The sequence below is a fragment of the Varroa jacobsoni genome, unplaced genomic scaffold, assembly GCF_002532875.2.
Source record: "Varroa jacobsoni isolate VJ856 unplaced genomic scaffold, vjacob_1.0 scaffold_781, whole genome shotgun sequence".
Lineage (NCBI taxonomy): Eukaryota > Metazoa > Arthropoda > Arachnida > Mesostigmata > Varroidae > Varroa > Varroa jacobsoni.
Window position 1 is genome coordinate 273,361 of NW_019213683.1, and position 21,159 is coordinate 294,519.

General features: G+C 42.1%; 1 protein-coding gene across 3 annotated transcripts in view; it reads right to left on the reverse strand.

Annotated features, from left to right (window-relative positions):
* Positions 1-21,159, reverse strand: part of LOC111263677 (dual specificity calcium/calmodulin-dependent 3',5'-cyclic nucleotide phosphodiesterase 1A) — a 285,107-nt gene that overhangs the window by 115,496 nt on the left and 148,452 nt on the right. For all 3 annotated transcript variants that reach the window (XM_086969741.1, XM_086969739.1, XM_086969742.1), the window contains exon 6: positions 5,863-6,030. In XM_086969741.1, coding sequence (XP_086825867.1) covers positions 5,863-6,030 — 168 coding nt within the window. The remainder of the gene's footprint in view (positions 1-5,862; positions 6,031-21,159) is intronic.

Below are 21,159 nucleotides of genomic sequence, written 5' to 3' on the forward strand. Positions count from 1 at the left end.
TAGCAACAGACACTTCTCTTCTGAAAAAATATCTTCTCACAGTCTCGTCCACATAATTTACGATAATCATCAACGGTAACCAGTTGAAAAAATCCGGTTTTGCTGTTAGGCGTTCCGTCAGACGCATGGCTTCCAGCACAAAACGAACCGTATGTTTATGCCGGGGTTCGAACCTAGACCACAACGTATTTCTCAGATTAGCAGGCAAATACGCTACCCATAAAGCTACCACGAAGACTTGTACTAGACTGTATATGCATAAAAACTGCATAATCAAATAATCACTCACTTGAGTTCGATCTGTTATGATTATCAGCACTCCGTGCCTTTTTCACTATGATGAGCGCTTACTTAATGCTGGTAGTACGGGTGGCTTGTTGCAATCAGAATTAACGCCAAAGCCTTAATCACGTAATTCTGTCTAGATGACTCGGATTGGAGTTCCAATCCTAGTCTGCATTTCCACTTTGAATCCGTTCGTAAAAGCAAACATAGCCGTAGTAGATACCAACGAAGTAGGCTAAAAAAGCTGCTTTCTGAGTAGGACCAGTGCGTTGCAGGAGTAGGTAAAGGTCACCTTTATCCATAAAAACAGGTAGCTATTCACTCGAAGACTTTGGTTTTACCTCGAGTCTTTCTGCGCTCGCTGTCAGTTGAGCTCTCCACCGCTGTGGCTTGCCGACTGATAACTGTTGGCTCTCTGGTCTGTAAACGTATCGATTGATAAGCCGGGAAAGAACCAGGGTAGGCTGACTAGGCTCACTGGCCTATTAACACCAGGAGTCGACGAATCTCGGCCGGAAAAGGCGATAGAAGGATTCGAGCATATCAACTCGCACATGCAAAATAAAGAGATACAGTTTGGTCGAACTAAGCACTGGCAGTCTAAGACTGATAGTTAGCCTAATTCTAGGTCACAAGCTTGATACGGGATCGAACGTTCGTTAGCAAACTAGCAATGCTTTCCGTAAAGCGAAAACAACAGAAGAAATAGAGCTACATTTGCAAATGTTTCTCTGTTCGAGGCGTTAGTCCCCCTTGTACGATAACAGGCATCACAAAATGACGCCACCCCCCAGATCCGCGGGACAAGGTTTAGGAGGAGTATGAATTGATTAAGCAGCTTGCGACAAATAAAAAAGAAAGGAAGGTCTGATGAGGAAAAAAATAAGGAACCTAGGGCAATACTTATAGGAAGAAACAGGGCCTACCTGCTCGAGCGGCGGCCGTCACAAGAACAGCTTTGCACAGCCGCATTGCGCAGACAATACACACGAAGCAGATCGAGTAGAAACGACTACTTCGACTACATTACATATCCTATGGACTCAGAGCAAACAGAGGGAACAAATTGAGCATAACATATACCGACATATATGCATATATATCCTTTATTTTCTATTTTACTTTAAATGCTGTTAGCCTAGGTAGTGGCCCAATCTATTCTGTCAGTGGGCCATGATTGTCTGACCAGTGTTAGTTGCAGATCATAAAATAATATCACCATAACTCTAGCTAGCACAGTCATTTAAACACGAGTGAAATCCTGTACAAGTAAATGGAACCAATCATAGTAAAAGGATAACCAAAAGCTTATAGTCACACTCCCACAGTGATGACATTTAACAGTGCAGTAGAACACTAACGAGGAATGGCGTTCATCTGAGGCACGTGTATATCAGAGTTATACCCTCATAATAATTAGCAAGTTTGCATGGAAACACCCTGCTAGGACCTGTGCAAATAGCCACTGTCTTAGAGTAGCGGGGCTTCCTTGTCTTATGCTAGCGCACAGACAACTGCTGTAGATGCGTCGAAAGAAACACAGACGATTATGTTGGCAGAATCTCATATAGGCAGAATCAGGCGCACGACCTAGCAACACTCCACCATCGACGGCAAGTAAAATCTCCACATGATGACTTCTTCCTTACGCCCAACCATTCACGCTCCTCAGCTGCCCTCTTTGTCGAGCATTTCTACCTAAACAATTTTGTGTTTCTGCTATTGCACTTTTGAGGTCGAATATGCCACTGCCATTCGTGTTTTCTTCTTTTTTTTTTGTCTTTGCATAAATTGGATTTATTTTTACTTTCCCTTTGCAGAGTGCCGGTCACGTGGTGGAAAAGTAAGCGACTGCGGCGGAGGGTAACTCCTGCAGGACGTTTTGCTGTTTCACAATAAAAGTGACCGTGATCCGTGCGACGACTCTCCTTTGCTATTATAAGCTTACTGGTTTTTCAAGACGCTGCCGCAGTAGCGGGAGTTGCCGGTAGCACATGGTAAACTTGTACAGCTTGAAACAAATCAGTGCAGAATCGAGCAGGGCAGGCATCTAGTGGCAGGGCTGTTTGCACGCAGAGCAATTAAACGGAGTTGTTTAAGTTTGGAAGATTTATAGTTCGTCACAATTCGTCGAATCAACGCGAGCATGCCGAGGCAAGGCCAGGGATTGGAGCCGAGGGCCTGATTTGCCGCGTTAGCCCTCGTAAACAAAAAAAAAAGGCCAACATAAAAAGGAATCTAAAATAACCAGGACAAAAGTAGGCTTTCATCATAACATAGATTAGAGACAAATAGAAATAGGTACATTTAAGATTTACGCAATAACTAATAAGGCAATAATAGCCAAAATTTCACCTTGCACAATACCGGCAGACCATTTTGTAATGTCATAGGTTAATGGTCTTTATCTAATCATGTTGTGAGTGTGCGTTAGGCACGCTTCTTCTGACACGCTAGAGATAAATAATTAAGATGACATAAAAATGGTATGCCCTTTTGTAAAGACGCAATGAATAACAGGTACCACTAGCCGTTCATGTGCAGCAACGCTGTTAACCTCTATCATGTCGTGTGAATGAACCCATAATTGTACATGTAATCAAATGAATAGCTCCAATAGCATAGAGCGGTGACAATGAGTGCGCTGAAGGCATTGGTACCGGGCGATGCTATCCGTACGAAACGCGACCCGCTATCAGCAAATGAATAGCACATACTTGCTCGGATCGCAGGATTTCCCGTGGAAAATTATTAGTCATTGGCTGTGGGTTGTCGTGCGGGCCAGCGGACTGCAGATTGGCCGCCAAAGTACGACTCTGCGCTCAGTGGCGTCTGAGTACGCATTACTGCAGCACTTGCCTCGTCGCATGTCCGCCCGTATCGTCTTGTTGCTTTCGCCATGCAACTTGTTTCTGCTTGTTGATTATCAATGGAGCGTATAAAAGCGGCTTAGCTGAAATACGGCTGATGCAAGCCTGACGACGGCTATATTCCTCGCCTCGATGTCTTGTTGCCTTCGACTTTTACCACCTTCTTGCGCTGAACCGGCACAGATGTTAGCAGTAACGGTAACACTTGTCCCAACAAGAATGAAAGACTCCCATTTGCTTCTACCGGTCTGCCAGTACCCTAACATTTGGCCAATATCCATTCATCAGCGCTGAGAAAATGAGTTGGGATTGGCCAAGTTGACTGATTAGGAGTGAGCGCAATCGACTGATTACTCCATTCCGAAGTGCACAGACCTATGCGGACCTACGTCGATGCACGCTGCAGTGCCACAAGCATAAACTCATATACTGAACATCATAAAGGGTAAATATTTTTGTTACTATATTTTCATGTATTGCATGTTCCACGGCCGTCTGTCTGCTGGTCGCCGGAAGATATCGTCAGTAAGAGAACAAAGCAAACAGCTTAGTTGTGGTAAAATCAAATGAAGCCTTTGGGGAGCCTTTGGTTAACCACTTTTTATAGACCACAAAGGAAACCGTCACGTGCCTTGAGTTGGCCTGGTATTATAATGTTACTATTATTATGTTCTAGGTTACCGTTGAATAAATCAATGACATGAATCATACTGTTGTCGTCTGTAACAGAAGCTTGCCATACAACTCGTGCACTTCTAAGGCTTCAAGCGCATCAAATCAATACGGAAGCCAACATCGTTAGCTTAGGTGTGTGACGCCGGGTGTTCCGTATTTTTACCAACAACACGATTTAGATCGAATTGCGTAGCTTACTAACAGTCTCTCCTGTGCCAGTTATTAAGATATAGTTTATTAAGTAATTGCCATCTGGTCAATTAATATCGACTTTCGAGTCAGGTTAAAAATCAAAACTATAAACACCAGATTCGACATTTTGTCCTATTGCTAACGAGGACCTTTCAATAGCCGTGGTTGTTAACGCTGCAAGTGAGGCCCAACTTACCTCAATGCAATGCGTCTAACGTTCATCTCGGCTATGTAGCTCACTTCGTTACAGCAATGCAATCTTCGTCTTATAATATTACGTAATAGAACGTCCCCTGCAGCGATTTAATCCTTTCAAGCGAGCAGCTCAACAATTGCAAGGGTGGCCGCGGTAGAGACCCACCTGAGCGCACGTTACTTTCTAGTACTCGTCACTCACCGTATCTTACTTATATACATATAAGTGTAGACGATGCTTCTATAAATTTAGTAGCTCCGTATTGCGGACCTTTTCCAGTCTCGCCGATCTTGTTAGCAAGCCGCATCGTCATCATGCGCACGAAGACTATACACGTCGAGTCAAGAAGCAAAAAAAAAAAGGAAAATTTCGCCATATTCGCCAATCAACCTGTTCATGTCTACTTTGCTACTGGGCGCATAAGGGTACTGAAATTAACTAATGGCAAAGGCACGAAAATAGGCCGAAGCACTGTCCTCAGCTTCGCTATCGAGCTATGAAAAAGCAAACAAGCCCATTTCAATAGTTTCAACGAACGACATAGTCGCTGCACACGGAGCAGTTGGTAATGCCATGTAAGGGACGCTACAGAGGTAAACTGGGACCTAAAACAACAACAAGTAGTTCAAAGATGGCTGCGTGTTTTTCAAAAGTCGATTCCAGACGAGAAGTTAACTCAACTTGGACAGTACAAGACCGCTTCACAGCGATTACATGTAACGTGGGCGAAGGTTGCCGAGAATGCCTGCACTGGAGAGCGCCTGCCCACTACCCTTACTACCTGTTGCCTTTCAGCGTTGATACCGATTGCTTTCAGCTAGGTAGCAGGTATTGAATTTGGTTGCTTCTACACAGCAGCATGGCTTGGAAACGTCTTGTTCTTCTGTAACGGCTGAAAATCTAACCTGATAATAAAGTTATTACCTGAGTGTTCTCTACGGGAGGCTCCCGACACTTGCCTGTTGAACGCACACTGAATTCGTGTCGACGCTGAAGCCATTGTGTCCCGCATATGTTGCTTGCTTTCCTGATAATTAAAATATTATGTACTTCTTAAATGCAGAGTAAGTCACGTGTTCAGAGCGAGCCTGGCAAGCAGGGTCTGGAAGACAGAGGATTCGCTAAGTGACGCCAATGAAATTTAGCCCCTTTTGGCGGGCTCTCACCTCTCTGAATCATACTCAGGATATCATCAATACTCAATCCGGTCCCGTTTCGCACGTGAATGCGGACAACCAGCTAAGCGGCCTACTGTAGACTACTAATCTCATTTCAGGCTTTCCGTGATAGGTAACAGTTTAGGTACCGTGACAGGGTATTAGGTTCTAATTGGCCCGGTGTGGTTGCCAGCCCCGGGGTCTGTCTGAAAATTAAAAGCCGGAGCGGTACTCAGGGCCCATGGACCAACGAGCCGTTGAACAATGAGCAGCCATAAACGACCGCAGAAGGAACAAGTTGTAGTGGTACCACTAGTAATAATATAGCATAACTATAAAAGCAGAATAGCAAATAAATCAGCTGGTCAGCGCCGAGGATTGTGAGTTGGATGCAACGTTGGTTGGCAGGTTTAGGCTAAAAGGATTATGGCAGACCCTGTTCAGTGTATCGCTGGTCAGACTGACTGATTAACTGTTTAACACTTACTGTTACTGCGTAGAGACGCTGGACTGAGCGCCGGCTGCGGCTGTGAAATCGATCCTGATAGTGTTCCAGTCGTCTGTTGCGAAATCCCGGCCGGCATCTGCTGGGGGCTCTGATGGGCAGCTGGCCCGCCAGAAGGGCCCTTGGCTTCCCCGCCCACGGCGTTCACCACTATAACACGACGTTGTAGCAACGACGACAGCAGACAGTGAAGAGGGACGGCCGCAGCAGCAGACGGCGCGGAAGTGCAGTAGTGCAAGAAGGAGCAGACAGATGAGGTTGCGCAGAACGTGAAGAATTGGTGAAGGTAGAGGATTTTGACGAAAAAGCGAAAACATCGATGGCGCAGGGACGACAGTTGTGATAGTGGTGGTTGTTGCGCCCAAAAAGCCGAAGAATAATGGAAAGGAACAAGACACAGAAAAGCGCGCGTGGGCGAGCGTGAGAGAGCGACGTAGACGACAACAAAAACAACAACAGCAACAGCAACAAGAGTAATGAGAACACGGTGAAACAGAAAGACCCTAAAAAGAGTGAATGCGCTTACAGGTGTTAGGGAAGTCAACTTATACAAGTATTGATGTTATTATTTCATCAATGCATGGCCGCACAGTAAAGAAACATAGGTCGAATATTATTCTACCAAAAAACGTTAGGCAAAATTTAATAGTTTTAATCCAAAAAACATTTACTAGAGTAGTCGAAAATTTCAATGTCTTTGCTATAATACTATTGACAAAAGTTGAATGAAATCTGATTGAATGTTATTATAACAATCGTTTATTATCTATTGGATTGCAAGATAAAGGCATATTGATATCACTGTTGCTCGTACCCGATTATAATTTTCGAATGAAATAATTTGGTGTTCTTATTAGCTAATGAAACGAAGGCTTATGCTTTTATCTCCATGGAAGCTTGCGTGCAGACACATGTTCAGATTAGAGTCTATGATTAACGTTCATGGGGGCAATTTTGCTATGCTCCTAACGTTAACATTGCCCTATACAGCCTGAGTTTGACTGAGATAATTTTTTTTACATAACTGATGCTTTTAATAATCTACACTTATAGAAATGTTCTTTATGTGTAAAGCACAATAATATCACACATAAATCAACTATATACTACCCGGTTATGTGTCTGCTGTCAATAAGCAGTGCTAAAAATTTATTTAATCTATTGCCTTTGTGTCAGGAGTTTGTTATCAACAAATATTTTTCCTATTCAGATAATTTCTTCTTGTATCATGCGTTATTATCATCATTATATATATATATATATATATATATGTAAGTAGGTAACCCGTTTGAACGAAGATGACGCTTTTCCCGACCTGATTGTTTTCCCGGCTTTTTTTTTTCTGTATATTTCTGCAAACAACTGGCCTCATAAATCTCGCTTCATATATTACAAGATCGCTTACAAGGTGAGTTGTAGGTTTATGGACCGTCAGTCTCCTCCGGTTCTAATCAAGTCAAGATACTTTTTCTGAGGATTCTGCTCAGATAATCGATGTCGTAAAGGATCCGCTGTTGTTCACCATAAATCTTGCTTGTACAGATACCTGTGTAGGCCTTTCTTGTATCTGCCTTAAAAAACGCTGTCTTTAAGGCATCTTAATTGCTAATAGATCGATCTATCTAAACATCGTGTTATTAAGAGGGTGCAACGACCGCATAAAATTTCCTCAGACCCTTTTCCATTGCTTATTTATGTCGTTGCGTCATCAGGCCTAAGATAAATAAAACTAAACATTCTGCTAATGTTCAATGGTACACTGAGCATATAAAGAGTCTTAAATTTGTAACATATAGTACACAACGGCAAAAAGAAATAATATGATGCGTCTAGTAGTTTCTGTTATTATACTTCCGTAGACATCATCCCATAAGGGTCGTTTAATGGCCACCCTATATGCATTGCCCCACACGGATAAACATATAGTCAATACTAGTTAAAGTACTGACTCTTTTATGGTATTCTATTTTCAAACGAACACGCAGAAAACAATTCTGAGCTTATATTTTTCTTTCTTGTTTAGTTGAAAGGGGGAAATTGATCATTATCAGGGACCTGATTCTCTCTTCTATGTTTATTCAAGCTTGCGCCAGTTGCGCGTTTCGCAGGGCTCAGTGGTCGCCGTTTACATTGAAAATCGATAAATCCTTTCTGTATGTATGTAGTACCTATGAATGGTCGCTGCATTAAATTTCCATTTGCGCTGATTTTAAAATACACCGTTCATTTCTACGATCTTCTTCCGCTAAATAAAGTAAAACCTGACCTAAATTTGATAATAAAATTAAAAAGAAGAAAAATAAATAAAATAAAAACTATAAAGACCCAGATCTCCAAACCGTGATCATACGAGCAGATAGATATAAATGATAGCCAGCTACTCCAACGATAGGCATCCTGCCAGCTACGAGTTAGCAAATAAAAGATATAACCAGAACTTGCATGAATATTGCCAGGCACAGCTTCGGTGGTTCGACTGGCACTGTTCTCAAAGCAGTTTTCCCCAAATTTCGTTCTCCTTCACGACAAATGGCGAAGCGACAGCAGAAAAACGTACATAATATCCACAACGGGAGGAAAAAAGAGATAAACATCCTTGTTTTTCCACAATAGTGGGCTTCGTTTTCGTCGTCGACGGCATCCCCCTCGTCGGGAACCGAAAAAAGAGCATCGGGTCAAATCAAGATTACAATTGGCGCCACTGTTGTCCTGCTGTATTGTTCAGCTTTACGTCGCTGCTTAATAATTTCAATCTTATTCAATATGCCTTGTCTGCGAGTACAGTTATTTTGTGCTTTTTTTCTTCAATACTTTCTTTCTTTTTTCACCGGCAGGATTACTTCAAACGGCTGTTTTAGGAGACAAGGACGGATTCGTTTGTTGTCTGTCGAAGCAAAACGCAATGCGTAATCAATATTCATCTATAGCTAGATCCGCGTACGCTCAGTTCCTATTTATTGAACGTGTTGGTTTGTTGCATAGTTGTTTACATGCCGCGAACACTATGTTTAAGCTCAACGTACGTTTCAATTAAACTGTCGAACGGACATACGTGCTGGCTAGCCAGCTGCAAGTTACGTTGAGTTTTCGTTGAAAGAATAAATAAGTGGTACGACCACTCCGGCTTGCTGAATACATATCCTCTTCGATCTTGTATTGATACTGTTTCTATTTGGTGAACGTCGACATCAGCTCAATCTAACTGCTTCTATCTTCTAAGCCTCTCAAAATGAATCCGACGCAAAACGTAGATTGCTACAACAACTAAAAACGAGTGGTATTGCTCTAATTCGACGCTTCGAGAACGTAACGTTTTCGATATTCTGTTTATAGTCACAGTCGGCGTTTATTCTCTGGGTAATATCAACCTTTAGAATCATCGATAAGCCCCCATTCTCTGTTGTTGACAGATCCTTAAGCACAAAGTTCTCGAGTGCCAGCTCGAAACTCATTTTGTTTAACAGTACTATTTTGACAGACCTTTACTCTAACGCAAGGCAAATAGGCCTAGCTATAATTGCATTCCTCTCTGCGTATATGATGTCCGAGATTGATCCAAATCTTTTAAGCAATCGACCTTCGACGGAGCCGTAATGAAAGAACTAATATGAATTCCACCAGTTTTGCGCGTTGCCAGCAGGCCTATACTATTTGAATGATCGACTTTGTACGAGCCAGGCGTCTCAATGCCGATAGCTTTTCCGAAAGGACTTTCACTTCGACAAGGCCTTCGACACGCGTAGAACGCTTTAACTTAAGAAATATTGAGCCGCGGCCTTTAATTTGTTGGTACATCAAATGTATAATACGCAGTAAACGACTATGGCGATTATAGCCTAAGAGTATTTTCCTATATACTTGCTATAGAAATCGACTTTGTACACGGTTCTTAGAGAGTAAAGACTCAGGTTGTATTCGAATGAACTTCCCCGATCGTTGGCGCCTCAGCTCACAAATCAACAGATGCTTATTCAATGATACGGAACGTATGACGTTTATGATACAGAATCTATAGAATCTTAGATAGAAGTTTTGGCGCTTGGCACCCCTTGGACGTCACAAAACCACTAAAAAGGCCTACATGAGCGCCGCTAGAGGGTGAATCTTATAGGACGGTTTGTTTTGACACGGGTTTCAAGGTGTCTATCGTGATTCGAGATTCTACCTGTATTTTTGTTAGTTGAGTAGATGCGGATATCTGCCTCAAGTACCATATTTTTTCAGCTGTCTGGTCGTTACTTCCTTTTTGCGGGATAGATTCATAATGTACACAGCGAAAAACTTCATACTAACCGTAGACAGGCGGCACTGTAGCCTCTGACAGCACACCTTCAGTTTAATGTCAACTCTGAGTGTTAACTACGTAGAGCGTGGACCCTAGAGGCGCTGACCGAGACGGCTTACGCACGATAAGAACTTCTGTTCAGCAAAGTAACGTCTTCTACACGTTTCATCTATCGCTGGGTGTATAGATGTTAAAAGTTACGCCTCGGTTACGAAACAACACAGACCCAATGGCAAGTTTCATTAAGCGTTCACAGATATGATAAATGTAGATTTACCCATATCCATGAGAGACATAGTCAGTCGAAATTTGCGGCCGTTCTTTTTTCTGCGGCCGATAAGCAAATAATATTGCCATTCCGAATGAACTCTCGTTTTCAATTGTAGCGGTCGCCATTGTTTCTCTACGCCATTTCTTCTATCATTGATGTCGCCTTCGTCGTCAAAATGACAGTTGGCAACCCACTCACTGACCTATCTAGTCAGCGAGTGAAACGAAAGCACTATTTGATGTTTGGCCAAATCCCAATGGTTTCTATTGGTTTGAGGGGTCATAAACGAATGTCGTCTAGCCGCTACAGCCTCAAAGATAAACGTTCCGTCTATCGAATTATTTCTCTTTTTGACTCTTTATGACTAAATGCGCAATTGTACAAAAAAAAAATCTCTTTCATAAACCACGTGACGCGTAGTTATTGGTTAACATCATAGATACGCCCACTGCAACGCGCATTGGGCTTGTGACTCGAAACAAGTTGAAGGGCACATTTAATATACCTTTTTAATACCTAATAATAATTATAGTAAGTGAACTGACCTCATCCGCAAGTGAGGCGCCATCGTGCGAAGGGTATTTGGCAACTTGTGGCTGCCATATAGTCGCTTGAAATCGACCTTTTTATGCGACCGATCTTTCGTTTGTACTCTTCTTTTTCCGATGATTATCGGTAAAATTCGTACTGCGGAGAAAAGGACCACATTTTCAGCGTCGAGCATGTTACGCTAATGTTTTCATGCGAATAGTATATTAATGATAGGATTTTACGGAGTCGTGGCATCGACAATTAAGTGGCGTCCATTCTCAAAATAGCCGCTTGGCAGATCCTCGTAAACTAGCCTGTCAAAACTCTTCAAAATGGTAGGTCGTTTCTAGCAACATTCGTGATGAGCTAACCAATATTGTAGTCAGTATGATGACTTTGGTGATGAAAAAGACGTTTCCAGTAATTCAGCTAGCGCGGAGTAGGCTTATAGAGTAATAGGTATGATCATCAACGTATTGTTGCAACATGGTCTTTATTGTAAAAATCTTGTTACTGGCTGACAGCGAACCTAGCGGACGGCGACTGCTTCGTCAGCGGATGCCTGCCGACGCCGTTTGATCAAGCGATCGAAATGATCGCGCAAGAAGAACGTCAATGGCATCGTCGCTAACCGTAAGCGGCGATAATAATTATCTCCCAACGCGTGTACTACAGGATAATTTACTGCGGACTGATTGACCACACGTACACAACCGGCGTAGACTGAAGACAGCGGCTGCAGGGAACACTTGAACAATTTTTCAGGATATAGCAGCTAGAAGACGTGGCGGATATGCACGCGGACGACAGTAGCAGCAGCAGCAGCAGCAGCCTGCTGCTGTCCGCGTAACACGTAACAATTTTTCTACGTACTTTTTCTTTTCGACTTTTATCTACATACGCGCACGTGTGGCCCATTGCGTTACGATGTAGTAGCCCGCAACGGCGCATTGTAATTCTCCGAGTGTTGTCATCACAACGATATATTTCTATTGTTGCTCTTATCATTGTGGTCGTAGTAAAAATCGCTAGGGTAAGATCGGTCGTCGCAGCAAGCAACGAAGATGCAGAGTGACGAAAACAATCGCACATCTTACAATCTATTATACAGGCTATGTAGTGTTTCATTTTGTTTCTAGCTTGTGATGGCATTTCCAGTCAAGTGTAACCTGTACACGACGTAAAATTGATGAACGATGGGTCCTTGATGCCATTCTGCCGATTGATGTCAACGCGTCGACATCGATACGCCTCTGTATCAGACCCAATTTTCATTAGGAGTGTCATTGCCGCTTCACTAGCAGCAATATTACAAACGAGCTCTGATGACGAAAGTTTTAACAAAAAAGGCAGATAAATAGAATGCACTAACAATAGGCCCACAATGCACCTAATTTATGTGGAAGCGAAATTTACATGGAGACCGGGCTGACGGTTAAAACAAGGTATTTTTTTCGAACAAATTGAATTGTTTTGAGCCGGTATTGAAACGCAAAGCAGCAACCGCTCTCGAATCTATGTTTACTTTGTTCTGATGTCATCGCATCGTCAATTAGAACCTTGTGAATTATTTTACATGTAGATATACTCTACATATCTATATAGTTGTAGCCTATTATATAAAATGCTTTCGAGGAAATTAAAGATACACAGTATTTGAGAACATACATTGATTAGACGACGGCAAAACGATTGAGCAACAAAACTCTATAATTGGAAGAAGTAGGCTCATAGTTTAAGCGGGTGTTCTATTGACAGCTTACTTTGTTCCCTTGCTATGCTCATTTTTGCTATACTTGTAATAGAAGCAGCACTACTTTCTCTCGAAGGACGGTGCAATAACATCTTATTATAAATATTTGCCATTGTAGCTTTTTACTCACCACTACCTGTTAAATTACTATCCAGACAAGCCCATCTCACCGAAAGAGCTAGGGAGGAGGTTGGGGCTAGGACGCGATCATTGACACCAAAGCTGTGCTTAGAAATAAATGGATTAGCCCGTGCGGAGATCACAGGAACAATGTTATACCAAAAAATGTTCGTATACCTTGAACGAGACTTCGTCCGTCGTAGACGTAGGTTGACCAGGCACAGATTCGCGCGCCGTATGGTAGAGCATCACATCCAAATATGTTTATAGAGTATTTGAGAAAATTAATTCATATGTTACAAATAAGAAAGCACACAGAGGAAAAAACATATGCTAGTTCAAGTTAATACAGATAATACCAGAAGTTTAAGCGAAGTAAAACTTGGTGACTTGAGCGTAATTATAGACCTTACATAAAATAAGTGTAATCAAACATGTAGACAGTGTTGAATCATCATTAAGTATATCTATTATGAAAATAATTGTATATAACGACCATTGTTATTAGATAGGTGAAGAAGCGAGTACTTTTCTAGGTGTGGCCAGTGTTCTAATCTTGCCGCGTGGACACGATCTTGCACCTCTTGGTCTTTACAAACATCCGTCTATCAGCTCACGAAACCGGTTTGGCAGAGCTATAAATAGCATGACATTCATCGTACGTATGACGTATGGACGTTGCGCATTATAACAATAATCAATCGCAGTAACTAACTAGACATGTTCACAATCTATTAAGAACTAGTGTAAGAACCAGACAATGATCTGAGATGAGACTTAAATTCTTACCCAGATTAGCGTCTTTTAACTTTAGCTCTGTAAAACGTCTGGTGTTCAGGGTTGCTGCCTCGAAGGGCAAAAAATCCGCATTTTTATCAAATTAATAATAATAATAATAATAATAATAAAAATAAAAATCACTCGATTTTTAGTATGTCAAGCATCGTTCTTGAGTTTTATGAATCTTATCTTAATTTCCCATAAGATTGTCTCAGTTCTCATCAAAAGAACACTTCATAAATACTTCGCGAGGAAGTAGAAGCACATGCATACAGAATAAGCCGCGGTCTCGTGCGTAAATATTCAGCACGTTCAGTGTACTTTAATAGTATCAATAACAACGTATATGGGGTTAGTCTTGAAAATAAAGTCGATAATCAACTTTTTTGCAGATTTTTGCTTACCCGCCGTCCACAAACGCCTATGCCAAGCTTTCCCAAGCTACGAAAGCGCTCTGTCGAAAGAAATAATGTATCTGTTTTTCAGCACTTGGCTAGAATCGCATTATTCTATAGGTAGAAATAGTTGTGTATGTGGAGGTAATAAGTGTACCGTCGATCACGCTTCAACGAGAGGCTAGACTGATTGGAATAATAATGATTTATGACGGCATATAGGGCCACGAAGAACGCGAATTACCCCATAATCGGATGAAATTTGCTTACAAACGAGTAATCCTATGAACCTGTTCTGCTAGGCGTCCGATAAGCTTCTCTAGCACATTTTTTTTCAACATCCCCCGCCCATCTCGCTATAATTCCTTGTCGCTGTACGCAGAGCTTATAGCAGTGGGAAGCAAATCACCCCGAAAAACGACTCGACGATGTATATCTATGACAGACGCAGATCGACAGCCATGAATACGAAAGGCGTACACAGCCTCGCGTTCCTGTCTAACTGCGATCGTCATTGTTCGGTACGATTAAGCCGTGACGACAAGTTAAGTGTGGTGCGTGACTCTGTAACGGTTCAGTTTGTCAATCGATAGGTCAGCCATTAGATTGATGGCTGACCCATCGATTAACTCGCCGGTCGGTCAATTCGATATCGGCAGAGAAGAAGTAAGCAGGTAAAGAATTTCGCCTAGTAGCTACTAGCATTGCACGGACTCTTCTTACACGATGTTTGCTACGGTAAGACGACTTATACTAGTACAATAGAAGTTGTATGTATACATCCGTCATTGCTGGCATCGAACAGGTACGACAATGACGGACTCGTAACCGAAATCATCGGAATCGGGGAGGAGGTGCTGATGCTTGCTATTTAAGTACAGGAACCAACAGAGAAACTGTCTACGTGTAGAAGTTTTCATTAAACGCTGGCAAAAGCCTATGACCAGAATAGCGTTCGTGCGTAAAATGTTTCAGTTTAAGCGGGGGTGATAGTCAATGAGTAAAATATTTTTGTTTCGTTCTGATCAGTCGATACTAGAAAGAGTCGAACAATTGTACGCGCGAGGGTCCGGTAGTACTTCTTGCCCGTTTGCTGTAGACACTTTGTGCCTAGCCTAATATGCAGGTTTTAAAGAAGACTTCATTTACTGGAATGGTGTGTATAAATAGAAAATAGAGGAAAAGCATATTGTATACGAGGTGAAAAGCAAATGCTTTGAACACCGCTTATATACTGGTTATTCAAAATCGAGTAAGTTTACGATGTTGAATCAACGGCTTACTGAGCTTGCATGTTACTTATAGTAGGGTTACTGTTGTAGAGGCCCGGCCGCCTTGTTGGATTGCTAATGGCAAAACGTAGTTCTTAGATATTCTAGTATATGGCTTTGTACTGTGCATTTGCTCATTACTTTTAACTTCAAATTATAATCGGCCGTCTTCATGGTCCGGTTTTACCAGACCAGAGAACAGTATTTGTAGACCCATAATTATCTACCCCCGTTTAAGATCGTATCTCAACGTTTATCTACCTATTAAGATACAGGCTTGTCTTTTCTATGCATTTCGAAAAGTACCTTCCTTCATAATTGCCGTCTCATCTGGGCCTTTTCTGCCTAATCTTTGTTCACCACTATGTTCCCTATATGCAGACTACCCGTGGACCGTACTTAAGGATATCAGGTCTTTTATGGTGGTAATACAGTCGTCGTATATTGATTTTCTACTACTGATTCTTTGTTTTAAACCGTTCTTAAGCTTAACCACTGGCATAAATACGATGTTCTCTCAGGGTTCAGGGCGTTTCATCAGACAGAACCACACAGTCTCCTTAAAACTTCGCGGTAATATTTTTCAATGATAGCAAAACGATTCGGCATCAAATCGTCATGTACAACTTAATGAGGATCGCAAAGACGACAAGAAACCGCTTGACTTCTAATCTGGATCTCGCAGATTTTACCACCTAAGCTTGATCTCGAAGCGATACTCAAACAGTTCCTCACATTAAACCCGCATACGTACATCCCGTCACGTACAATGAGGCAAATCCGGCCCTGTTTAAAACGTGTCGAAGTTTTTCTTGATGGGTCTGCATTTGGTCGAAATTTAGGTTCTTAAGTATAATCCCTTCTGTAGGTCTTTGCGCCCCAAGGAAATCGTTCAAAATAATCCGGTATAATTCGTGTGAGACAGTTTGCCCTTTTGCGAACTGCCTACGAGTGATTCGTTTAGGTTGTACTGCTTTGCTTTTTCCATGCCTTCATTCACACTCACCGTTACAAATCGGCCAGAACATGGCTTGTTTTAAAGACCGGTCAAAATGTTGGTAGCACCTGCATTTTTGGCATTCATTTATAGCTTGTACTCTTAGAGCTTGTTTCACCAATGACACCAATCCTGAACACCTGATTCTAAGTATAGAGCACCATGCACGACTTTAGGCTGCCCACTTCGTCGCAGTCAAATATATTATGTCGCAGTCAAATATATTATACTGTATTGTTTGCTTGCAAAATAATTATACCAAATACATAATAAAAGTTAGTAGGAAGTTTGATTTCGAAACGCAAAAAGAAACCAGAAAACGTTCACGCTGGTAATCGCTCTAGACATCTAGGCGAGAAAAAATGAGGCTATCACTGCCAACGATAACACGTATGTTTACGGCTCATAAGGCGTTGTATTTAGAGCTCATACTCCATAATTCTGTATCTGCACGCACTAGAGTGTATAGAATAATGCTTCTTCTAAGCAAGATAAACGGTTCTAATTTGTTAAGCTAAATTATTACGCTTTATTCACTCATGATTATGCTATAAAATACGTAGTGCCGGTCGTATGAAATAAGTGGCCTTGACAGACATTTTGTGAAACCACGTACGTATCGGTTAGGAAATAACGCCTAAGCGGACGGGTGGCGGGATGTTGACCACCGTTGCTTTCTGGTGATTAGAAAACTGGCGAATGTTTTCGATCAGACCAAGCAGTGATACGTAAGGGTTCCTGCTTTTCAGCGGAGATCAGACTGATGCCACCGCTACGGCCGCCGCCGCGCTTCAAAAACAGCAGGCTGTGACGGGGCTACGGTCACCAAACCCTTCAGGTTTCGCAGCAATGCCATCGTATCCCTCTGCCGATGACTTTAAGCTCGTAGAACGACTTTAGGATGTTTGTTCGTTATGATGGTATAGGTCAACATGCTTTACTTAGCCTGCGGTTTGCAATTTGTTTACTCGTCGTTTCGCTAGCCTATTTTAGCTGCATACCGCTTCAGTCTGGCGACTTTTCGCACGATTGCAGCCACTGCTGCTATTGATGCTGCTAACTGTTAGCCCCACCGTTGCTCTTGGCCGTATGCTCATATTATACAGCACGGATCTGACAAAATCGCCCGGCAGTAGGTAGTTACACGAAGGTCAGCCGCGCAGAAATCGTTCGACAGAGGAAAGATGAACTGACGACTCAATAAGCCGACATCGCGTTCGGTAGCACTGTCCTACTTACGATGGATACGAGCGTCTACTAGGACTAACGATGTGGTTCACTATGGGGACGCGAAGGCACAGGCACACTTGATACTAAGGTCTTTCTCATTATCGTTTCATCTGCGGCGAAAAAAGAAAAAATAATTAGGTCACAAAAAGAAAGGCCACTCCTGGCAAATAAACAGGAGAGGAAAAGAATAAAACGAAGGAGACTTGTTTAATTGGTTGCCATAAGCACGGTTGAGGAAGTAAGACAACAGGTGTTCCCCTGTTACGTTACGTTTCAGACAAATGGCATCACGGTTAGAGCCAAAGGGCATCGTAATGAGCAGAATTGTGTCGAGGACTTCCGATCACTCGGCAAGATACAATGATATGCACCGGTGTAGACAGTCGGAGAATGCTGAAGGTTGGATGCGAATGAAACAACTAGAGTTGTGGAAAGGCGTGCTGGCAGCAAAAAAAACATCGAGGCTGGCTTTTATGTCAATCTCTGTGTGTCTTTTTAAAAACCTACTGAACAAGAAAGCCAGTTTTACGAACCCTATTAGGTAGCTATCACGATACTATGTTATTACCAATATTATGGCGGTACAATACGGCGAGTTTTAGAATTGGCAAGCGAATGAATCTTTCAAAGAGGCTAGCTATTGAATGCGGTGTATCGATAGTAGGACATTTAATCTTTATGGTAATTCCCCAGATCTTGCTATAGACGATTGCCCTGTAAAGGCCAAACGGAAACAGACAAATTTTTCGAGTTCGTATGGCGAATACATTGCCATTACTGCTAGATAGAACCGGTGGCTATAATCCCAAATCTAACATACTGAATATGTCATCATCAGACCTTCTCGGAATACGTACCTTTCAACCTTCCCACTCACACTATGGACAATTAACAGATCACTGTTTAAAGGCATTCAAGGGCTGAATAGCAATGATGTCTAACGATTTATAGTACATCGATCGTTAGGTCAAGAAAAACTATACCGCGTCTAGTACGACTGTAAAATCGATATTCTATGGCCTATGGAACCGCGTTTGCGTTTGGACTTGTATACACATTTTACAGATGCACGAATCGATCTTATTACGATTAATTGCAGAAGTTAACAATTTTTTTTTCTCAGCCTATACAACGCGCCGGTACTGCAAAATACCCTTTTTCTCTCTATTTTCTCTCAAACCGTTATATATAAAAATATTGTAAAGGGTTGTTCATTGTTGTAGGTCTCTGGTCTACAATCTGTCTCTCGTCTGCGACCATTTTCGCCCATGTCATTAGTTCTCACTGAAACATTCTGTGCAGCTAGCCACTCTGCTGCGATTTATGTTATAATAACCGATTTGAAAACTGTAACATTATCGTGCTTTCGCTGTCACCTTTTTGTTCCAAGGCCAAATCTCACGCCTTAAACTTCGACTTCAAGTTTGGTGTTACCACAAAAACCTCTGCTCTGCAAAGCCATAAAGCCAACAAGGCTAACAGAGCACCGTAGGGTCAAGCAGAACCAATGATACGAATAAAGTAATGAGCGGCACGCTAGTATGTTAGTATCTAGTTAGCTTGCCCATATACTAATACCAAAGACGTAAACACATTCGCCCGCAGTCGATCGGAGAAATCGGTAGGCGGTAAGACCGATACACGCACACACATTGAAAAAATGACATCAGCAACAGAATCGATCCTCTAAGCATCTAAAATATGCGATCTCTGAAACGCGGAAATCATTCCGAAGGGGGTCTGTTATGTAGGAATTTGAAAGAGAATGGTTCGCACAAGGAACCACAAAAACAGCAATTCACAGTATTCATCCGAGGTGTGGGGCGTAGCTGCAGGGGCCGTCCGCTGATAGGGATGGACCGACCCAAGCTGAGTAAGTTGAAACGCGAAGGTTCCGAGCGAGATAAAATGAGTCCGACAGAAATAACTGTCAGCACCGTACAATTGTCGGTGCGGTTCCGTTGCAAGCCTATTTGTCTGCCTCCATCAAATGAATTGGACCGTAAGCGCTTTGTGGGTATATTCTGCATTTCGTAATTTTGTCGTGCTCAGACGGTGCCAGACGGCTACGGCAGTGCTTGTAGAAAATTGTGGGCAGAAAACAAGACTTTATGTGACTCAGTCGGTTTTCATGGTAACCGACATTGTCTAAATAAAACAACAGTACGAAAATATGATTAGGTTTATGGTAACGGTGACTGTTAGTAAGACGATGGCACATATTATAATATTTATGTACATATTCTTGCATGGATTGGGCGGAATCTTTACAGAGGGTGGCTTGTGAATTCAGCCATGACAAAGCTATATTCAACAAACAACACCCTATCTTCTGCGATCGCTCATAACTTGTTGATAGACAAGTCGTCATCTGCACACAGTATGCAAAAGAGAGAGAAAGCAATGCGCGGTAACCAGTGGTACCAACGATTACCGCTATTGTACTCGTGGACGAAACTGTGTTCATACATATATTTCAAGCGTTCCTAATCATTTCTCGCTCACTATGACGATGAGCGGCAGCGAAGGCAACGGCAAGACCAGCAGCAGGAGCTATAGTAATTTTGGTACAAGGCCGTACCAGTTTACATTAGCTAACCAGATCAGAAGCAGTGCATAGTAAGAGCAAAAGCGTCAGACGTTTTTGACAAAAGCAAAATTTTTGTGACGCTAAAAATTGCACCAGTACACGTCGCTTGATGGTTTTTTCTCAGGTTTGCAATTTCCTGATTGGAGAAATGTGACGTTTAAAAGAGGTGGTCTCTGTTTTGCCGTCTCATTTTCCTTCCCTTCCCTTCCCTTCGTCCCCCCTCTTTCGTTCAGCTGCTTTTCATATCAGAAAAAACGTTCTTCGCGCCATACTTCGTTACAACGGTACTTCTGCCGTCTAATCTGGGAGCGGCACCATCCGACGAAATTCTTAGGTTCAGGACTTAGCAGCGGTCATGTAAATTTCGACGGGTGCTGTTTTTCAATGCCATTTCAAGCATGAAGATACAGAAACCTAGAAACGCGGCTTGCTACGGTTGATATTACTACATTGCTGACACTATTGGCAACGTCGCTAACCAAAACGCTTTGAACGAAATGCTTACTGAAGCATTATACAAACGTCAGTGATATCCGGGACGAAGATGCTTCGTACGTGTAGTTCATTTAGACTTGATCCGCATTAAAAGCAACGCAAGTTGCGGCCCTTACAGAATAATAAGAGGGCTTTGCCTGCGCTAGCGGAAAGACCGCTGGTCATACAATAATAATAAAAATATGCGATAGTTACCTTCATGATTTCTTTTTAACTGTAGCACAGGACCAACCGAAATTAATAGAATTCATGAAAATTTAGCGGTTCGCAGTCCCACATAGGTTGCTCCTTTAATTAATGTCAGTGCTAGTTTCTGTAAACATGACAAAAGCCCTTTAAGTTCTGCTGAAGTAAAAAAAATTCCTTTAAGCGCTACTTGTTTCACATCTTTTTAATCAAGCCTCTTTCAATTGGCCATACTTATTCTAACAGATTTAATGAGTTGAATAGTTATTAAAAAATGCCTCATGTCTTAACTCATATTTAAAATGAAACGGCTATAACTATGAAAGCGCAATGTATTTACTGGAATGTCAAAATCTATCTAATGTGGTGTTCTTA